Source organism: Phaseolus vulgaris, chromosome 1, assembly GCF_051622355.1.
Source record: "Phaseolus vulgaris cultivar YP4 chromosome 1, ASM5162235v1, whole genome shotgun sequence".
NCBI lineage: Eukaryota > Viridiplantae > Streptophyta > Magnoliopsida > Fabales > Fabaceae > Phaseolus > Phaseolus vulgaris.
Genome location: NC_143498.1, coordinates 44370426 through 44392511, shown reverse-complemented (window position 1 = coordinate 44392511; position 22086 = coordinate 44370426). Strand labels below are relative to the sequence as shown.

The 22086-nt window shown below is 33.1% G+C and overlaps 2 protein-coding genes across 2 annotated transcripts; one reads left to right on the top strand and one right to left on the bottom strand.

The window, feature by feature from the left end:
- Nucleotides 1-623: 623 nt before the first annotated feature.
- Nucleotides 624-2889, top strand: LOC137816042 (uncharacterized). The gene is made up of 4 exons (XM_090296863.1): nt 624-788; nt 868-960; nt 2358-2717; nt 2815-2889. The coding sequence occupies exons 1-4, from the start codon at nt 624-626 to the stop codon at nt 2887-2889; spliced, it is 693 nt and encodes a 230-aa protein (XP_090152989.1).
- Nucleotides 2890-17635: 14746 nt separating this feature from the next.
- On the bottom strand, nt 17636-22035 carry LOC137814240 (protein indeterminate-domain 12). The gene is made up of 3 exons (XM_068616850.1): nt 21083-22035; nt 20353-20749; nt 17636-18686 (listed from the first exon to the last, which is right to left on the bottom strand). The coding sequence occupies exons 1-3, from the start codon at nt 21249-21251 to the stop codon at nt 17867-17869; spliced, it is 1386 nt and encodes a 461-aa protein (XP_068472951.1). The 5' UTR covers nt 21252-22035; the 3' UTR covers nt 17636-17866.
- Between the last annotated feature and the right edge of the window lie 51 nt (nt 22036-22086).

Sequence of the window (22086 nt, the reverse complement as noted above, 5' to 3'; positions counted from 1 at the left end):
TACATCTGAGTCTACACTGCCACATACATCCGAGTCTACACAACCACATACCCCTCAATCTGCACAACCGCATACATTAGAATCTGAAGCAGAAAGGGTGGCACCAAAAAAAGGCAGACATTCAAACCACTATTGGTTTGTTGATACTATAGGTAAACATATGTTAATTTTGTTGTTGTGTTTTTCTTTTTCATTTAATTACTTTCATTGCAGATACCTTAATGTATTATACTTTATAGATGAGCACGGAGTTACTCAGAAAACGAAGCTCAAGGTTAGGGATGCTCATAATTTGCCCATTGGAATACGTGTGGTTGTCAACTATGATGATATCTTTCAACCCATTGGAGAAGCATGTGGTTTGCTTGCTGGAGTTTGTGGACAGCTAGCAACAAATCATATATTGTTGCCTATAAGTTTTGAAAGTTGGTCATCTGTGCCTGATACTTACAAGGATACTATATGGGAAAGTGCACTGAAGGTAATTGACCCTACATTCAATAAAACATTAAATATGTACATTCTTATTTCAGTTTTTGAATATATATGTGGACTAACAATTGTATTATTTCAAGAGTCGTTTTTGCTTCATGGTAAATGAAGATCTCGCTAAGAGAGATGTTATGTTCAAAATTGGCAAATTGTGGAGGGAGTATAGATGCAAGCTCTGGAATGAATTCTATGACCCAGTGTTAAGCAGAAATGACTTGATAAAGAATGTTCCAGATGGTCTTAACATGGAGCAGTGGGCTATATTTGTGGATTATCGTCTCAAGCCTTCCACAGTGGTACATACTTTTCATTTCATATATTTCTCACTCAACTTGATTTTAAATTTGCAAAAACTGATTTCATTTTATTGTGTAGAAACTGTGTAACAGGAATAGAGAGATAAGAAAGAAACAAACTATTCCTCACACTGGTGCAGCTATGGCATTGTCAAGAAGGAGGGATAATCTGGTATATTTACATATATGTAGCTTTGTGAATTTGGCATATATTTTGATTTATAATATATTATGTATTTTTGTAATTATATTATCCTTTTTGGAATGTATAGAAAATTGAGACTGGTAGGAACATTGGCCGAGCTGAGATGTGGAAGATCACACACAAGAGGAAGAATGACACGTATGTTAATGATGAAGCTATGGAGATTGGGGTAACTTCTAATTATATCAGTTTTGAACCTCTCATTTTCTTCTTTATGTTGAACAGAGTAATTGTTTTTTGTATATACTATTTTTGAGACATACTATTTTGGATTTGGATATTGTTTTGGACTATTTTGGACTATTTTAGATACTTTCTTAGACTGTTTTGGGTTATTTTGGACACTGTCTTGGACTGTTTTAGGAACATATTGTCTCTACCATGGGTATATATTGTTTTGGACTGTTTTGGATTGTTTTGGGAACATATTGTCTCTATCATGGCTATATATTGTTTTGGACTATTTTGGATTGTTTTGAGCTATTTTGGATACTGTCTTGAATTGTTTTCGATTGTTTTGGGAACACTTTGTCTCTACCATGAGTATATATTGTTTTGGACTGTTTTGAATTGTTTTGGGCTATTTTGGATACTGTCTTGAACTGTTTTGGATTGTTTTGGGAACATATTGTCTCTATCATGACTATATATTGTTTTGGACTATTTTGGACTGTTTTGAGCTATTTTGGATACTGTCTTGAATTGTTTTCGATTGTTTTGGGAACACTTTGTCTCTACCATGAGTATATATTGTTTTGGACTGTTTTGAATTGTTTTGGGCTATTTTGGATACTGTCTTGAACTGTTTTGGATTGTTTTGGGAACATATTGTCTCTATCATGGCTATATATTGTTTTGGACTATTTTGGACTGTTTTGAGCTATTTTGGATACTGTCTTGAATTGTTTTCGATTGTTTTGGGAACACTTTGTCTCTACCATGAGTATATATTGTTTTGGACTGTTTTGAATTGTTTTGGGCTATTTTGGATACTGTCTTGAATTGTTTTGGATTGTTTTGGGAACATATTGTCTCTATCATGGCTATATATTGTTTTGGACTATTTTGGATTGTTTTGGCCTATTTTGGATACTTCCTTGGACTGTTTTGGACACTGTTTTGGGAACATATTGTCTTTACCATGGGTATATATTGTTTTGGACTGTTTTGGATTGTTTTGGGCTATTTTGGATATTGTCTTGGACTGTTTTAGACTGTTTTGGGAACATATTGTCTCTACCATGGGTATATATTGTTTTGGACTGTTTTGGATTGTTTTGGGCTATTTTGGATACTGTCTTGGACTATTTTGGACTGTTTTGGGAAGACGAACATTAAAGTTGGTTGCTTCCATTTTTATGTAGGATAAAATTGATGAGTTAATGCTGGAAAATCCAGAAACTGCATCACATATATCTCCAAATGATCCTGTTGGTGTCATTTTTGGAAAGGAGCATCCAGGGAGGGTCAGAGGACTTTCATATGGAGCTTGTCCTAACCTTGCTTTCAGGAAATCCACAACAAGGGTAAGTAATATGAATAATGGTTCCTCTAGTGGTGGGTCTTCAACAAATGTTGAAGAAAAGGTAGAAAAGATGGCAACTGAACTTGCAGTTGTAAGGAGCCAAATGCATACTATGCTAGCCTACATTGCTTCTAGACCAGACGTGCCGGAACATTTTGCTGCAATGGCCGCAAATTTGGTACAAGCATCTATTAATGAGGTATAAATTACTATACTTAAAATTTTATTATAATATTGTTTTCATTTATTTTTTAAAAATTGTCAATTAATTTTAAACATATTTTAACTTATTCCAGGCACCGGATGTTGCTAGTGGTGCTCCATCACCAAACCAGAATATAAGATCAAGTGGAGGGAGTAAGACAAATTAGGATTGAGAATTTACTTGTAATATGTTTAGAAAATGAAACAATTTACATTTTGACAATTTAATTTACTTGTTGTTTGGATTAGTTTGACATTATCAACTTTGTTATTTCATTGAATGAATGAACTCATCTTTTGATTATTATATTTCTCAATTTTAAATATATTATGAAATTAGTTTATGTTATAACTTAATTATGTATATTATGAAACATAATATCAAATTAATTAATATTATAAAATCAAATTATAAAATAGAATTAACTAAATTATTATAAATATTAAAAATAAAATTAAAGTTTAATTATAATATCAAATTAAATAATATTATGAAATCAAATTATAAAATAGAATTAAATAAATTATTATAAATATTAAAAATAAAATTAAATATTTAATATTCGAATTATGACAGTTATAAAGTGTATTATAAATGTCATACTATACTGTATTAAGTGGCGGTTAAATCTGCCACAATTTACGTAAGAATTGGTTTACCCAGTTTTAAAATTACGACATTTATAACTGACGCCAATTGCACGCTTAAAACCGCCACATTATACAATGCATACTATGGCGTCTGCTACAACGGTTCTCATTTGACCGCCACATTAAACTTTGTGGCGGCAAGAATTCTGGCGGTACGCAATACCGCCACTGACATATAATGCGGCGGTTAAAAACGCCAGTTTTTATGAAAATAACCGCTGCATTATACACGTTTTTTTGTAGTGAAAGCTGTAACCTGAAGCTTGTATGGTGTGTTGTTATGAATGTTGTTATGTTACTATGTAGGATTGTATGCTGGAGTGGAATACCGATTGGGAACACAAGAGCCTCGGTTGTGAACAACCATGGACTGTTTGGTAAAGGTTTGGAATGCTAGAGATGGTTATAGATGGACACGGAGCAGCTGAAGGTTTGTTCGGGTTGAAGATCCAGTTCTTGAGTTGTTTTCCTTAATGGAGTCTGCAGTTGTTCAATCTCCATAGTAACTAACTCTCTGTCCCCTCAGTTGCAATGTCTTTATGATGAAATTATGATGGCAAAGGTGTCAATTATCTACCTCTTGCAGATATGAAATCTGGTCCCTGCAGGCCATCACAACTTTCATAGCTTGTTGAAGCATGTTAAGGTTTTTCTAATGCGTCAATGCCATGAAGGCCTCTGTCTTTGTTGTTATATGGGGCGGTGCTATGGTGTTGTCAAGGGGAGTCTCGGTGGTCAGTGTGGTTAAGTTGATATATTTATATAGTCCTGGTTTTTCTCTGCAGGATCGGTGGGTTTGGTGCCTCTTGTGGTTGTTTTTCTCTCTATTAGCTACCTCCTGGGATATGACTCCCCTTTGGTTTTCAAGGAAAGATTGGTGGTAGGATAGTTTTCTAGTGTTGTTACAGTTTGGTCTTGTTAAAATCCTTTAGAGCTGAGGGGAGTCATGATGCTCAATTGCTAAAGGTGTTTTAAAGAGCTACACAGAAGGCCTTGATGCTTGGAATAAGAAGGAAGATTAAGAAATCATAGGTATGCGGTTTGGGTTTGTTCTGGTGCTTGATGCTAGTTGCTGCAGTACTTATTAGATAAGTTTATAATTGTGTGGCAGCGTCTGTCTCTTGTAAGCATCATTTTATTTGTTTTAGGAATATGCGGAGCAATGTGCAATGCATCCCAGTGATGCTTTTTGAAGTTATTGGGGTACAAGATAGGAATTGTGGGTAAGTTTGCTTCTGTCCAAAGTTTCTTTTAGCTTGAGCCAAAGTAACCCCTTGTGTTGTCTATATTTTTTGGAGGGTTACATTGGTGGTGTTGGGTCATGTATAAGGGTTGGGATACCCCTAAAGTATCCCTTTTAATTTATTTATTCATTGTCGATAAAAAAAACTGGAGGAGAAGTGAGCACCATTGCCACTGTTGCAAAAAAAAATCACTACACCATTGTCACTGTTGCAACTCACTACACCATCACCACTTCCATTCAAAATGCACACGCAACACAACACTCCTCTGTAGCATTTCAAATAAGATAAGGGTTTCAAAACGTACACCACAGTAACACAACACTCCTTTATAGCATTTGAAAAAAAATAAGGGCAATGTTGGGTTTTAAAATTTATATTGGGTACATGTTTTAAATGATATGGTGCAGGGAGAAACTGCCCAAAAGGAAACAGGATTTTTTTGGGCCAGCCCATTTTTGATTTAACCTAAAAAGTAAAAACAAATAAAATAAAAATGATGCAGCACAAAATCAAAACAAATAAAAAAAAAATCTTCAACCACACACAAACGAAAAAGGCAACTGCAAACAATTGTTGCACCTGATTCTCCTTTCATAAAAAAAGAGAATACACGCACACTCACTCCATAAACTCCACCACACACACATAAGGGCATTCACCCTCACTATTATTTGAGAAAAAAGGAATTACAGATTTTTCTCTCATTTTTCTTTTTCACTTCTCCTCCACCGTCTACCCTTCCTCCTTATCACTCTCCACCACCATGCTCTCAACGTCACAACCATCATCCACAACAATCATTGATTATAGAACCACACCTTCAACGCCGCTGGCGACGCAACCAAAAGCCTTCGCTCTTTCAACACCTGCCTCATTTAGGACCTGCAAACCAGTGGGCACGTTCCTTGCTCTCTGTTAGGTCCTACGTTTTTTCTTTTTGTTACTATTTGTTCGTTTCGTAGTTTCATTTCGTTCTTTGTTGTCAGTAAGAGAACAAGTTTTGGCGTATGGACGATGTTGTTCTCCATATATTTCAGTGTTAAATTGATGAGAACGCAACTTGTTCTCCTAATGTATTTCTGTGTGATTGTGTTGGATGTATGAAGTCCACTGCCTCATTTGCAGTCTCTGGTTTGATCTACATGCAGCAATGTGGTTGGGAGTTGCGGGTTGCTATCAACATGTTTAATAGTTTTTACTGTGACTATATTCTTGATAAACATATATGAAGGTGCAGTTTGGGTGCACCTATGCACGTACCAGTTTCTGTGTTTCAACTTGTGTGTTTTCTTTTGCCGTCTCTTCTTTATTTACATGAATAACAGTTCCTTTTTTTTTCTCAGTTTTTGTGAGTGCAGTTGAGCATAGGGTATGTACCGTGCTCGTACAAGGTTGCCAATGAGCCCTATTGTTATCTCCAATCTTGTGTTTTGTTAGGGTTTTATTTAATTCATCTTAGTATTTATGAATAGGGTCTTGTAGTTTTTCTTTTGTTTTTTGTTGAATCTATGGAACTTAATAAGCGCTTGTGTCTTATTGTGGCACATGGTGCCAATCTTGAAAAGGGGAGTCAGGTCCACGCTTTTGCTTAAATTGGTGAATTAAAACTCCCATGCACTTAGAATTGAGGAATCACACAAGATCCACATATAACATATGGGGTCCACGGTTTAATATTTTGTTTTTTCTTTACCCAATCATGTGCAAGTTTGTGGGACCACTTATTTTTACAAAGGGTGATGTTAACACCATACACATAAAGATACATACACTTCTCATACCAATAATTTAATATTTTAATTATTTTTTAATTAAAAATATTATTATAATAGTTTGTAAAGTGTATGTATTTAACTCTTTTTTTTATGTTAAAGAAATATTTTCCTTTTACAAAATGTTCTTCTTTGCAATTCACGTGGGACCTCTAGTTTAGTACGTGTGAGAGCTACTTTTTTATTTTATTTTGTTTTTTCACCATGTGTATTCCAGATTATGGGCCTTTATTCATAGGCCTCTCTTTTTGTTATTTCCACCACCATTCTACTATTTTTTTAATTTAGTTCCATTTCGTATGCACCTACTTGTATGACATAATTGTGTAGCATACACTACCTCTTATATTAAAAGTCTTTTAGGTATATCTATGACCACATGTACCATTTTATACTTAGCTCTTATTTTAAAATGCGTCCTTTAATAAATAAAATAATTTTTGTTCAACGTTTATACGTTCAAAAAAATGTTAAACATCCATATGATCGCACATGACATTGGATATTTAATAAAAATTATTGTTTGAGTATTCATATGATATATACATCATCTTTTACTTAATATCCTTTTTCGATAAAAATATTCATGCAAATATTTTATAATATTGGTATATAGTTTACATTGTGTCTGTTTACTGTATGATCTAAAAAAATATTAAACATAGTTGTTTGCATTTGCATTGTCTAACACTTCTGTAAATTATAGAAAAATATAATTCTTAAAAAATTTAAAATATCAACACTAACAAATAATTTTGACCTTTTACAAATTACGTTATTCCATAAGAGTAGTGTCAACCTTGGGTTCACTTTTTCAAAAAATATATTTTTGATCTTTAAAATTATGTAATCCCTAATTTTTAATTTTTAATAAAAATACCTAGCAGCAAATTCAATTCTTGTCGGGCCCAAAACAACAACTTTAAAAAAAATCTTTGTTTTTTACATGCATTTTTGGGGGAAAATAAACATATTAAAAAACCACATTCGTTTGCACATTTAACTAAAGGATGCATAAGTTAATTGTGCAATTGTGGGTGTAGTGTTGGTTTATGTAAAATTCAATGTATAGTCAAAATTAAATATGAGATCAGAGTGTTTGTCGTCAATAAAAAAATAATATTTATAAAATTGATATGGAGGAATTGATAGCTTAAAAAAATCTTTTGTCTCATGATTGTCAAAAGAAAGACATGGAGGTGGAAAGAGATCACTTCACTTGTGTGTTTCCCTCTCATTGTATTGCAAATCTTGAAAATATAGTTTTGCAAATCTTTAAAATATTGTTGAGAAGTAAAGTTAGAAATATATTAGTAAAGCTCGGACTCTCAATATTTAGAAAATGTAATTAGTTAATATAATAAATATATTCTGTCTTTTAAGTGAATGATGAGTTTAAGACCAACTAAATAAAATTAACAAAAAAAATTATCTTCAGGAAAAATAATTAAAAAATATTAATAATAATTATATAATTTAAATTTTAGTCAAATAATAATTAAAATACAATAATATAAACATCGTATTATTGTTGACCTAGTGTTAGTTAGATTTTCCAGAGGTTGCAGTTGAAGATCAATCTTCTGCAAAGAATTCAATTCTAAAATAGGAAGAAGCCACTGAATCGAAGAGCTAATTGCTTCGCTCCAGTTTTTTCTTGTGAAATTTAATTTACTAAAAGTATCCTTCTTATACAGTGATACTACAAATTTTGTCTATTTATATCTCTCTATTATTCGGTTGGGTGATTCCTTTGGTGAAGTATTTATTTCTCTTCTTCGAAATTTGGTTAATAAGTTTGAAATGGGTTTTCTTGTCTTTCGAGATCAAGAACCAATAATTAATCTAAAAAGTTCTAACGTTCGTGTTGGGGAAGTGTGTGTATTTTGTCTACATAGTTCATATAATGTAAACTAGGGTGAAAAAGAAGTGAACAACAGTGGTTGATTACTATTCCTTATTTTTGTCCCCATTTGGTAAAACGCTGCACCTTCTGTTTTCATCGCTTTGTCAGTCTGAAAATAACCGTGGAAAATCCTCCACCACGTTCTCCCTACTGCGATGCTGTGATGTCATTTTGATAATTCACTTCAGATACCTTCTTGTTTACTAATGTTTCTCTTAGTAATTAGGCACATAACAAAGCTATTCAAACTTTGCAATTGAGTGAAAATTATCTTTAATGTTATCGATTTTGGAATTAATATAATAATGATATAGGATAGAGATGAAATTACTCTGATGTAGTATTGAAAGATTTCCTCCCAGTTGCTTATGCTGTCATCTCTGCAACCTGCTGTAACCTCAATGTAGTTAAACCCTATCAGGAATTTAATGGCTCTCAATAGTCATCATTTGGTGGAGGAAGCAATACTACATAATCTTCTGCTTTCTCCTACCTTAGTTTTTTATCTGATGTTGTAACTCTTTTTTAGATCTTTTCGGTAACTTTGTTCTGTGTATATATATAATTTACCTTATAATCTTCTGCTTTCTCCTACCTTAGTTTTTTATCTGATGTTGTAACTCTTTTTTAGATCTTTTCTGTAACTTTGTTCTGTGTATTACTTATATATAATTTACCTTTTTACCAAATATTAGATCACTCAATATCTTTAGACAGTAATGTTTTACAAATCTCATACTAAAGTTCATTTTACATTGGTTATATTTATATACAAAGTTTATATTAATATAAATTATTTGATACATGGTATATATATATATAGATCAAACTCAACATAATGTGTACCTTTTAAATATAATACAATATCAATTATTTGATCACTTTGTTATTCTTATTCATTTTTAATAAAACTTATAGTAGAGAATCCCGATAATGCATCAAATTATAAAACTTATAAGTTTCACACAATTCACTTTTTTAAATAAATTATTTATGATGTAGACTTTAGTTATATTTATATGGGTGAAATTTTATTGTTCTTCAGATATGATACATATAAATCAAATTTATTATTTTGGTATGTCAAAATGTTTTATAAATATTTTTCTCTCTTATAACCCACTTCTCTATCCTTTAGTTAAATATGTAATGGAATTATAAAATATAAGGAATAAAGATTTTGATATTACAACGTAAATTTGAGGTGGGAATATTAACACTTATAAAAAAAGGATTTAGATTAATTTTCTTCTAGTAATCTCAATCGGAGGATTTTTTTTACACATTTTTTTTTTTACATTATTTAGAAATGATAAAAAGTAAATTATAAATATTTTTCTCTTTTTACCCACCAACATACTTTTTTCAACCAAAAGATTACGACGCTACAGTACTTTAAATATTTCAGGCACATAGTTAACTAAAATTATGCAACTCCTGATTGAATCACACAAACCAACCAAACTTGAGAAAAACAAAAAAACTGACATTAAACTTTACAAAATGAATTCAGATACTTCACACTGTGAAATCGAACACACACTACTACTAATAGTTCAGAGAATCTATATGTTCATTTAGTTCTTATAAAGCTATCTAACCATAAAACATGATTAGTAAAGACAGAGGCTGATAGAATGCTTCTCATATGTGCCACATCTGAATGGAAAGACTTGTTTTATTTAAGCCTTAATATGCATGTCATCTCATATTCTATTCATTTTAGCTTCTCTTCTGCCATTTTGTGCTTCATTATGTTTCCTTTTGAACACCTAACCTTACCGTTTATGACATTCTCCTTATACATGTCCTTTTCAATTTGCATTCAAATTCTTAGTGTTATTCTGACCAAGCAAGCTGTTTATGCTTTCTTGTATATCAGCTGATTTATACAATTTTGAACCGTGGTGTTGCCTTTTTTCTGAGAGGGACAGATTACCTCAATTTATACTTTGACAATGGCATATTTTCTTTTTCAGTTTTCTCTATCATGTCATCATTTCAGTGCATGAATCTTTGCACTGGTTGCTCTGCATGTGTATCTGAGACTTTAGTCTCTCTTTCGTACATGAGAGAGAATATGCATTTGCATCGTAAGATTTTCGTAGTCCTCAGCCAAATACACCGTTATATATACACTGTATCAACCAAACTAATCAAATTGGAAAAGGAAAAAAAGCCAATCAAAGTTTAATACATTAGATATTCAATTCCCAGGGTAGTTACATTACATGCACGACTTGGAAGTGTTTGGAGATGAAAACATTCCTTTTTTCTTTGTCACGTTGGGTAAGTTAATTTAATAATGTATTGCGTATGTTATAGCACATGTGCAAAGATGAAAGTTCAGGTAAAATACAAGATGGTTAGTGGAGTGAACTTTATGGATGAATTGGCCCACCAGGTATCTCTGAAGAACAAATTGATGCAAATTTGAAATTGGAAGCTTTTCTTTGTCTGCCCCGTACTTTTCTGTTTCACTGTTAACAGTTGAGTAATATCACTGATGCATACAATGTTGTACAAAGTAAGTCAATTGGATGCACGATATCCGATTAATGCATTGAGTTGAATGTAACTTAGACAGATTCAAATTTGTCTAAGACACAAATTTGAACTGTTCGGACTTAGCTAAACTAGTTCATTGTGCCAAACTGATGGACCCTCGCTGCAAATGAAGCTTTTTTCGTTGAAATTCTTGATGTTTAACCAGAAATGAGGTAGACCAAGAAAAACAAAATGTGAGGGACAAATATAATGTCTGATTTCATGCCAGGAATAGATCGGTGACCTCACAGACCTGCATTAGTTTGGCAAGCGGAACAAAATACTTGTAGTAAAACAGGTTAATTATGAACCTTTAAGAAGAACGCTAACTACACTCCTTCTGACACACTTTTTCTAAAGCATTTTTTATAACTCACTGAAATATGTTGAAAATCATCAATTTTTGTTGGTGCTACTTCTAAATCAAGCGAAGGAGTCGTTAAATGAGAGGTGAGAATCATCAAGATTGGTGATTTCAAGAAATAATAATGTAGAAATTGTTGCAAACATTCCTCTGGTTGTCTACAACAGTTGTATTAAGTTTGATAACAATTATCTTCTGTAACTAATACATGTGATATGACCTTAAGAAATGATTGTTCTACTCAGTGAATTGAATAGAAAAGAAGTTTTGGATGTATTTGAAGATTAGTGTCTAAAGGTGCAGGACAAAAATATCACCATCGGAGCTACTACTACTACTACCTGATAGTGGCATTTCATGACAACTTGTGTTTCTGTCATATCTGTGGAGTGGATGGGATATGCATTGGAAGGAAGAAGCACACGGAAAATAAAGTATGGGAATGGTCATTATTAGGATTAGAAAAGAAAGGGAAATAAAATAGGGATAGTTGAATGAGATTTGATAGTGGAAGATGACATATGCAAGAAGAAGAAGGGGGAAGAAAAAGAAGAGGCTTTTGGTTTGTCTCTTTGTGGCGCAGAGGGATATGAAAAGAGGCAGTTTTTTTTAGCAGGCAAATGGGATGTATTGTACCTTAACCCTGCAACTTATAACTATCCTTTCTAAAAGCTTGGATTGATAGATAGATAGATATACCATAAAACCAAACTCCATCATCTCCTTTCGTTAATCCCCATGCTCTTTTCCCTTCCTCTCTTCCACTGAACATACTGAATTTTAATCACTACAAACTTTTTTCATTCTTTTTGTTACTCCAGGTTAATGCATCCAGCGTGAAACCGTTACTTTAAAGCTTTTTTTTAAGATTCTTTTGAGTTTTCTTAGTTATGTCCAACTTTCTCTTCATTTGCAAAATAGAACTCCATTTTGAGGATATTTTCAAAGATCAGCTAAGCAAAACTAGACATCCAATTAAGTGCCATTGACAATGTGGTGATCCTCTGGGAAATTATAAAAAGCAAATTTTGATAGTTTTTGGTTAAGTTGATAACTTACTGGTTCATGCAAAACATAGCAAATGCGTTTGTAAAGAGTTGCTCATCAAAGGCTGCGATGTGGGGATGTGCACAGAATTTGATAAAGGGCACACACACACACACGAAAGATGGCTGGGAATTGTGATTCAGAACTTTCAATTCAAAGCTCCATTGAGTAACCGTTGACATTTTATCTTTCCCTTTATTTATTTTTTCCTCTTCTTTTTCTTTTTTCCTTTTAATTGAGTACCCCCTATGCGTCATGGACCACCTTCACACTCTGCACAAATACACATACATATCTAGACTCTCACCTTAACTAGTTTACCTTTCCACTCACGCTTATAAATTAATGCAGGTTTTATTTGGATCCTCTTTACAAAAGGCTCCAGTTCTTCGAAACTCTCCATTTTTTTCCCTAAAGAAAAAGCAACGAGGAAAAGAATTTCTAGGAGTTTGGCTAATAATTAATACGTGCCACTATTTCCCAATTTAGCTAAGTTTGTTAAGGATTTTGCATCTCTCTACATTTTCCACCCCTAAATTAGTTCTGAAGACCCATATGTTTTTATCATATGCAATGGATGGTCATCATAACTTCTGTTTTTTTAACTAGATAGTCATATTTTAGTCGAATAAGAACATTCTAGTTAAAATATATATTCGAAACTCGAACTCAAAACTCTGAAATAGTTCTGTTAATTGGTTGGATGAAGAGCACGTCCTAAAAAACTCACGGGCGAGGATTTGAATTTTGCACAGATAACACAGCATGGCATAGATGAGTTGTTTTGCTCCTTATAATGATTCACAAAAGTAACTTTGTGAACTTCAAATCATAATGGCCAGCATGACCCTTATCGAGACAAATCTTCTTACATGGCGTAGACAGAGACAAAAGATGTGGATACGAACCTCTGGCATCCAAAACACCATCACTTTTTTAACATAAGCTGGACAATCTTCATTATTGCACCCAAATTAGTAACAAAAGTAATGTTTAAAAACCATAATCACAAGCTTCTGTACGAGAGCATCGTACTGCCAATTCTTCTCCAAACAATTGGATGAAAAAAATCTCACCATATATCATAATCATTACTGGGTTGAAATTCCACTTGGACAGCCTCGACCTAACACGATGAATGTGATAAAAGTAAGAAAAGAGAGATGAAATATGAAGGTAAATAAGACTGAGAAAATAAATAGATAGATGGCATTTTTCCAACAAAATCGAATGTAAGGAAAGAAGATCCATCATGTGATAATCTCCTCCATCCTCCTGCAATTGTCTTTCAATAATTGTCTTACTATTATTAACACAATATTACTCCATTCAAACTCAATCTATATTGAACTTCCAACTTCCAAACAAAAGATGTAACGTCCCTTCTGCAATTTCAGTGTAAAGTACTTACCCGTGATACCATGCCAGAAGTGCAAATAGTTACGTGGGTTATTGTCTACTCACTAATCTTGTCCGCAGAAAATTAAATTCATATTTATACTTTTAAAGAAAATCACATACAATTTTTATGATTACTGTTACTGATTATCTTTTATGCTCTAGCTGAAGATTATTTGTCTTGATTAGAACAACTATAAAAAAAAAAATTGCTGACTAATTAATATATTTGTGAACCTACACCGATCTATCTTCTTTTTAAAAATTACTTTTAAAATATATTTGAAGAAAATTATAGATATAACTTACTAAAATATTCGTTCTAAAAGAATGGATTTATGATTTCCCCTTATTGCCAAAAACCAGTTGAAACATTTAAACCGTACAATCAATTATTTCCTTAATTAATAACTACTTTCTTCAAAAATATTCTATAATTTGTTTGCTATCCTAAGACTAATTTAACACGCATTCCAATACCTCTATATTTACTTTATAATCCTTGGAGTTAAAACTATACAATGACAGCATTTTTTTTAACTTTTTTTGTTTAAAGCTGAGTTAAATCAGATTTAAAAAATCTTGAATATTTAACATCGTGCAAATCTGATTCAACTTATTTTAAATCATATTTGGGTAATAATATACACGATATTGTAAGTAAGTCTATCAGTGATTGTTTTCATTAAAAAAACTACAGTTCTTACCATTAAACAGTATATTCAATAAAGGGTCACTAGGATCAACACGACAACATGATAGATCAAAACACTTTGAAGAAAAATACAAATTGATTCAAATCATTGTTTGACAACAAATCTGGTCAATATTGTATAGGTCACGATTTTTTAAAACATCTGAATCGAACTAATCTACATGATTAATAACATTTTTTTATAACGCTTTAGAATTTAGGTCCTTTAGGCTTTAAATTAGTATGTCGAATTTGTTTTCATCTTTTAGTCAATTCATTAATCACATCATACAAAAAAATAGATAAAATTGTCCTTTTTTTTAAAAGAAAAATAATGTCTTTTGTTAAACACTTGTATTAACAAATGATAGATGTTCATGATTTAGTTTATATTTTTTAATTTAGTGGGTCATGAACAATGGTTGATTTAAAATCAATGTAGGGCTACAACCTTGGTAACAAAAGAGTTAAATCGTATAACAAATGCAGGGTTTTCACTGTTAATCTCAAAGTCAATGATACAAAATATATTTCATTATTGTCTTCTTTGTTGAAGCTCGACAAACAAATTTGTCTCCCAATAACCGTGACCAATCTTAATTTGTGCTCTGTATTCCTTATCCCATGCATGATCTTCCACTTTCAGTCACTGAAATTCTTCATATTATGTATTCAATCTTCTTTCTTTTATATATATACACATATACACAATCAATCAAATAGGAGTACATATAGATATATAAATAGTGTAAAGAAGAGAAAATGACATAAAGTCTCTAACATAAGTACTATCCCGACATAAGTGACATGCTCATCTGCCTCATCTACTCTCCATCATTACTGTTTCATTTTCAACGGTCTGTCAATAAAACAAGTACTAAAAATATAAAGGAATTATTATTTATATGACAAGATTTATGATAAAAAGAATGAAACATAAGATAGTTGATTATGTGACGAACTTTTAAATTTCTTTGCTTACAACTTTTGTTAATGATGTGATAGAAAGGAATTGAAGAAAGTTATTATTGTAATGAATGAGTTGTTATTTATAGGAATAAAACAACTTAATGTAAAATATTGTAACCATATAACTCATTTTCTTTTTCTTAGGTATACAAGTGTAAGAAAAGAAACATAAAAACAATAAAGAGAGAAAATTTGATAAATATAATTATATATATATATATATATATATATATATCAAGTCTCACTCTTTTTTTTCACATTTTTTGATTTTATACGTCAGAGTATTAACGTATCTCGAGTCTCATTCATTTCTTTCATATCCCTTTTCTATTGCGGACCGATGCTCCCATTCTCACTTTTTTTTTTTTTTTTCTCTTTCCTCTTTTCTGTAAATACGTACTCTCATATCTTCTTTCTATATTCTTAACATGTATTGTGTTTTTGTATATAGGGTTCAGAATCGATTCACGAGTATGACAACCGTTGGAGAACTCAAAACTCAATGCATTGAAACACAACCAGTAAGTGTGTATTGGGAAACCTTATTAGAAAGTGAAACCTAAAATTCTAGAGTAAGCAATAGTGTTGGAATGACGGCAAAACACTTTCTTCTTCTTTTTATTTTTTACCAATCTTCAATTAATTTGTTTTTTTAAATTTTTAATAGTTTGATATAAAATACATAATTGTATCGGATTAATCCATAGTTGTCATCATCAAGCGCATTAAGTTTGTCATATTTAAACTTAATGTACTTACATCTCAAAACATCAAAGTATAAAATATTAAGGAATAAAAACAAATCCTCATAAGTAATTTATCACTTTTGGAAGCTTTTATAATTATGAAAAATATATATTTTGAAATAATGTTATACCTTTTTACTTAGGATAACTAACATAGTATTGATCACTTATTTATTTGATTTTATTAAAAAAATTAACTATATTAAATGTTGATTTTTAATAGTTTTGAAACAGTGCTATGCTTGTTTTTTTATCTGCATGCTTGGCTGAGGTTACATCAGTAGATCATTTTGACCCTAGTTCACATTTTTTGCATTTTAATTTGTTTAATGCTCATGTTCAGGTAAATGTTGTTTGGGATAGTGTTTGGATTGCAATTGTTAGTGAAATTTGGAAGCACAAGAATAAACATATTTTCAAAGGTAGAATAATTGATCATTCGGAAATGCTCATCTTGGCTCAAATAAAAGTTTGGTCGTGAGTAACATCTAAATCTGTTTTAGCTCGCTTTACTTATTGGTGTTTTGATCCTTTGACATGTATGTTTTCGATTAAGTGAGATTCTGTAAGGTTTCTTCCTTTGGTTGAGTTGTTTGTTTTGTTTTAATTTTGCAGGGTTTAAGTTGTTTGGAAGAGGTATGGTGGAAATAATTGTGTTATGTCATGTATAAGAGTTGTATTACCCCTAAAGTGGTTTATATTTATTCATTTTGTACTTGTTGATAAAAAGAATAAATACTGATTTTAAAAAATTAAAAAAAAATATTAGTTACCATTTTTCAAATGTATTTATTTCTTTCTAATCTCTAATTCTGTTCTTACTATAAATAATAATAATAATAATAATAACAACTTTTGTTTTTAAAATTTCACTTCAAATTATCGTTAAAATTATCAAAATAACTAAATAACACATAAAAAATATTATAAACATAATATCACAATTTTATAATATTGAAAAATAAAATAAAACTTAAATTTTAAAAGTTTTTAACATAAATAAATATAAATAATAAAAAAATGTAAATAAGAAGGAAATAGAAGTGAAGTAGAAGAAATCTTACATGTATCTATCTATATGATATCCTATATTAAAAAGAGGATAGGTATCCTTTAATTATATATAATTAAGATTGAATAATATTTAATAAGGATTCATATTTGGTCCCAATTACTTAATTCCACGATAATACAGGTAATTAGCAAAGGGAGGTGAAAATGAAAGTAGGTAAAGGATGAAAAGGTGTGGAGATAAAGATATGACATAGGTAGCGATAACAACAAAAGACTTAACAGTAATTTTATTGCATTGGCTTGCATGTGACATTTTGGCTGTTGCATACTGACAAAGAGGGCCAGGCCACCATCAACTCAAACACATACATGCACGAACACAGACGACACACTCTGTCACTACTTTTCCAATATATCATCCACGTAACAGTACCAGGCCACTAAAGTTCATCAAACATAATTCTGATTAACATGTTGAACTAAAACAAACTTCATTCATTCTACTTCTTCCTCAACTGTCAGAAACAGATTTTATATTTGATTATGCACGCAGCCAAATTTAACTATGAAAGCGCCAAGTTTATTAAGAAAAACTGAACTAAACCATGCTGAGTTGATTTAAATTGAGAGAACACAATCAAAACAAAAGTCCCGAAGTCTAAAAGGAGGTTGAAAAAAAACGTACAAGGTGTTAAACCAAAACAGATCGATGATCGACGATTAAAGAGTCAAGGGTAAACTGTGTTGCCTATTTTACCCTCGTGACATAGAATTATTTTATTGTCTGTGTCAACAATTCCCCCACGTCTCGGGGGCAGTGGTTGTCTCAAGGAAACCGAAGCCTTGTTGGGGCTTGAGAAGCGTGTGGTGGTGATGCTGACGGAGCGGTTGTAGGTACTCCACATTCCCTGCGAACGACAGCATATCCTTCACGTTCGTGCTAACGTCAACCGCGGCTCCGTCAACTCCGCCGTTAGCTTCTCCCGTGAGTCCGAGGAAGTCCCTAGTTAGACGGTCACTCTTGAGACTCCGACCGGGGAACCCTCTCACGTAGTCCGGCACCACCACCGGGTCGAGTTGACTCACTGTTCCGAACTCGCCCGCGCCGAGCTGAGTCACGTGACCCATTGCGCGCTGAGGCCCAGCAGCAGCAGGGCTTGGGCCCGTCATGGCAGCGGCTCCGACGGTTGCAGCCTTTTGAAGCAGCGCAGTGGCTGACATGTATGCTGACGTGGCAGCAATGGAGGCTTGTGAGGGCACGTGGAGGTTCCTGAAAGGTGAGATTATCATGCCCTTGTTGGGGTGTTGCTGCTCTTGTTGTTGGAGAAGTGAAGAGAGGGTGGGGTTGTGGAAAGTTTGAGATTCTGGCTTGATGTGGAGGGAAGTGGCGATGTTACTAGGGTTAGGGTTTTCTTGAGACGAATCCCATTGGTTGAAACTGGTCATATGGTGGTTTTGGAAGTTCTGTTGTTGGGTTTGGAAGAGAAAGAGGGATTGGAATGGGTTTGTCGTGGTGGTGGCTGCAACGGCTAATTGGTTTGCTGATAGTCTTGCACTTTCTTCCGCCAATGCATCACAGAATGCCCTATGAGTTATGAAGCTGTCCTTCCTGCAGTTTCACATCATAAAACATGAAAACGCGTATTATGCTCACAACCCAATAACAAGATCAGTGTATTTTATTAATTTAGAGTTAGTTAAGCTATTATTATAACATATGTTACTTAGCAACATTGAATTAGTATTTATCAGAGTGAGCTAAGGTTGCTATGCTGCATTAACATAAAAGCATTAGAAAAATATAGAAACCGGTGAATGAAAGGCGTGAATTAGTAGGAGAACTGTTGCATTATTGGATTTGGAAGTGAGGAATGTGACTGTGAATGGTGGTGTCTATTTTAAGTTAACATTAACAAGGCTTTCTGAAAGAGTTACATTAACAAGTAAAAGAATACTGGGTGCATTTTATTTTAGGACATCTATTACGACGTCTTTGGAGTATGGAGTACTGTGTCCCGTTTGCAAAAAAGTTGTTGGATATCATGCATGGGAGAACGAGTCCACAGGAATGAAGTGTCAAAAGCTTGGACCAAAGGAGATACTATGTCGTCATTTGGTCAAAACTAAAGTAGGAGAGAGAAATGATTATATACTGACGGACACACGCTTATGCTTCGGTGAATGATGAAATAAATACATACACAAAGTATAGTTATAAGTATATATTGGCTCATAGTGCTGATGGTTATTGCTTGTTAGTGATGCATATATTGTTTTGATGTTTTTGAGCCTTTGGAAACTAGTTCTCATGCAATGCAAGACACAAAAATATGGAATTGAAGTCGATCCCATGTGTATATTATTCACTGATGAAGCAAGGATAAAGAAAGCAACTTGGCATATCTGATAATTTTGCAGATTTATCAGATTTCACAATGATGAAAATTGAGAGAAACAATGCACAGCATTCTCAATAAAACAAAATTAAGAGAAGGGGAAAGTCAGAAATCATCACCAATTGTGTCTTTCATATTGTTTGTTTAGTAGACAGAAATAAATCTTCACATCATTTTCTGAGTATGCAGCCACTTGCACACGCGCAAATGTACATAAAGAGGGAAAGAGAGATTACAAATATTCTAGAAGACAATAGAGCACTATCTGACACACTGAAAATTTTGTATAGTCTAAAAACTAAACTTTTCTATGGAGATAATAATGCGTAATATATCATCATTATCATGCCCTTCATGTATGTGCATGCATCACATTTTTTTTTTGAAAAATAATTATTAAAGGTTCAAAATTGCTGTTGAGTCACAGACTATACAGTAGACAAAACAGAAGATACGTGAATTGTGCTTTTTTTGGTCATTGCCACATAATCATTTGGCAGTTTTAGGATTCAGAGATGAGTAAGGTTTAATCTCTATTGAAATAGAAGCATGCTGTCCCACTTTCGTGCTACCTGTGAATGCCATTCTTATATTCCATGGTGAGTGCTTTCTCGTGTAAAACCAAAGATCCACTGGGAAATAAAAACATTAAAGATTTGCCTTCTGTATATTATGAAACATGTTTTTTTTAAATGTGTGATTGTATGTAGACTAATTAGTGACAAAGAAAATGGATGCCAATCCCATCAAAATTTATGAAGTCAATGAAGGAAGGGATAGACTGGATCGATTTCAATTTAAGTAAAAGATGAATACCATGATCGTTTTAAACTGTCAGAGAAATAGGATAAATGTGATTAATAGCATTTTGATTATTACCTGGAAAAAAGGGTTCCACAGTCACATCTATATTCTCTTGTACCACAGGTTTTTGAGTGAGCTTTCCAATCTGATTGAACCGCATATATCTTTGAGCACTTTTCACATTTCCACTTCTTCTCTCCATGCTTTCTGCAGTAGTGTTTCTTGATTCCTGTAAGATCCCCCAGGGCCCTAGATGGGTTGTGGTGAACGCATGAAGGTTCAGGGCAAACGTAGGCTTTCTTTTTTACCTCTTTACTGTTCCTTTGCTTCAGCTTCCAGGGGAGGTTATGTCCCCTCCTATGAAGCTGCAGGTTCTGATCTCTCTGGAAACCCTTGTGACAGATCTCACAAACAAATCTATTGGTGGCCAAAAGGGTCTTCGGAGATAAGGCTATCACTTCAGCATCTGGGTCTGAAACACACACTTACCATCATCAATTAATATTAATTTAAACTGATCATCTGAAGGATATGCAATATATGTTCAAAAGTTTTGTTATGCTAAAGAGTTGAGATGAGTTGAGTCTTGACTCACCACGGTCTCCTAGCTCAAAAAACTTATTTACAAAGTATAGACAGATCACTTACCAAAACAAGTTTTCAAATTGACAAAAAAACTCATACTCGCCTTCTTATGAAATGAGTCTTTGTCTTTGCCTACCACACCAACCTTGTTGGTAGATATGCATGGTACAGGTTTCAAAGAACTCGATTATTATAATTATGAATTGATAACGAAGTGTACCTGGATTTCCAGGAAGGCTTCTCTTTTTCTTGATCTTTTGGGGTTGCTGTTGAGGAGAAACGTTAGAGAGGCCTTGACTGAGTCCTCCCAGGTCCTGAACATTTGTACCAGAAGAAACACTGGCATCCCCGGACAAAGAAGTTGAATTGGAAATAGCCGTGGGGAACATATTGGCTTTGAAGAAAACCTCCAACAGGGTGGGAGTGTGAAAAAGAAGAAAAGCGAGATACGATGTTATATTCTCTTGTCTTGGTTTATTTGTTGGTTTTCGAAATCCTAGCTATTTGCTATATTGGTTCCACAAGAAGCCACTTTTGCACCTCGGAACAGACCAAGAAGATGATAAGCCAGCTGAGGTACAAGTGCAAAAATTGTTAAACTTATTGAGGAGGGAGCATGGTAGTGAGGTGGCAGAGAGAGATGAAGAAAGAGAAAGGAATATAAAATTGATTCTCTTTGAGGTAAAAAGAAAGGTAAATTAATCTCGTGAAGAGAGGATATATGATGATAGTGGTGGTGGTGGTGGTGTGGGGGTGGTGGGTTATTTTCCAAGTCGCTATCTATCTAAGCCATGGATTGCTTGTCTGAGCAACTCTGCACAACTATTTCAGACACATCTCTCTCTTTTCTCTCTCTTTGTAAGTGTGGAATTGATCAAGAGAATCCAGCATGCAATCAAAAGCAGAAGATATTTAATTTCCTAATACAATCTCAATTCCCAAATAGGACTTGGCATCTTTCTTCTTTTCTTTTGAAAAAAAGACACTATTTGGGTTCACAAGCTACAAAAGAGAGGGGAGAGAAGTATAAGTTGTATTATGTGTCTGGATATTGTAAATAATAGAGACGGGAAGAAAGGGTGATGATGACAGTGGCAGACTATGGAGGGAGCTCACAAAATGTAAAACCCATCCAAAATCATTTATTTGAGTTTTTACATAAAAATATAAATTAACAAAAACTTTGGTGGAAGTGCATATATATAGAGAGAGAGTTAGAGATGG

What these genes read in the sequence shown, in the direction of transcription:
- LOC137816042 (XM_090296863.1), top strand. Translation starts at nt 624, where the DNA reads ATGTTCAAAATTGGCAAATTGTGGAGGGAGTATAGATGCAAGCTCTGG. An exon ending in GTCTCAAGCCTTCCACAGTG is followed by an intron (nt 789 to 867) that starts GTACATACTTTT and finishes TTTATTGTGTAG; the next exon opens with AAACTGTGTAACAGGAATAG. An exon ending in CAAGAAGGAGGGATAATCTG is followed by an intron (nt 961 to 2,357) that starts GTATATTTACAT and finishes ATTTTTATGTAG; the next exon opens with GATAAAATTGATGAGTTAAT.
- LOC137814240 (XM_068616850.1), bottom strand. Translation starts at nt 21,251, where the DNA reads ATGTTCCCCACGGCTATTTCCAATTCAACTTCTTTGTCCGGGGATGCC. An exon ending in AAGCCTTCCTGGAAATCCAG is followed by an intron (nt 20,750 to 21,082) that starts GTACACTTCGTT and finishes TGTGTGTTTCAG; the next exon opens with ACCCAGATGCTGAAGTGATA. An exon ending in TGTGGAACCCTTTTTTCCAG is followed by an intron (nt 18,687 to 20,352) that starts GTAATAATCAAA and finishes GTGAAACTGCAG; the next exon opens with GAAGGACAGCTTCATAACTC.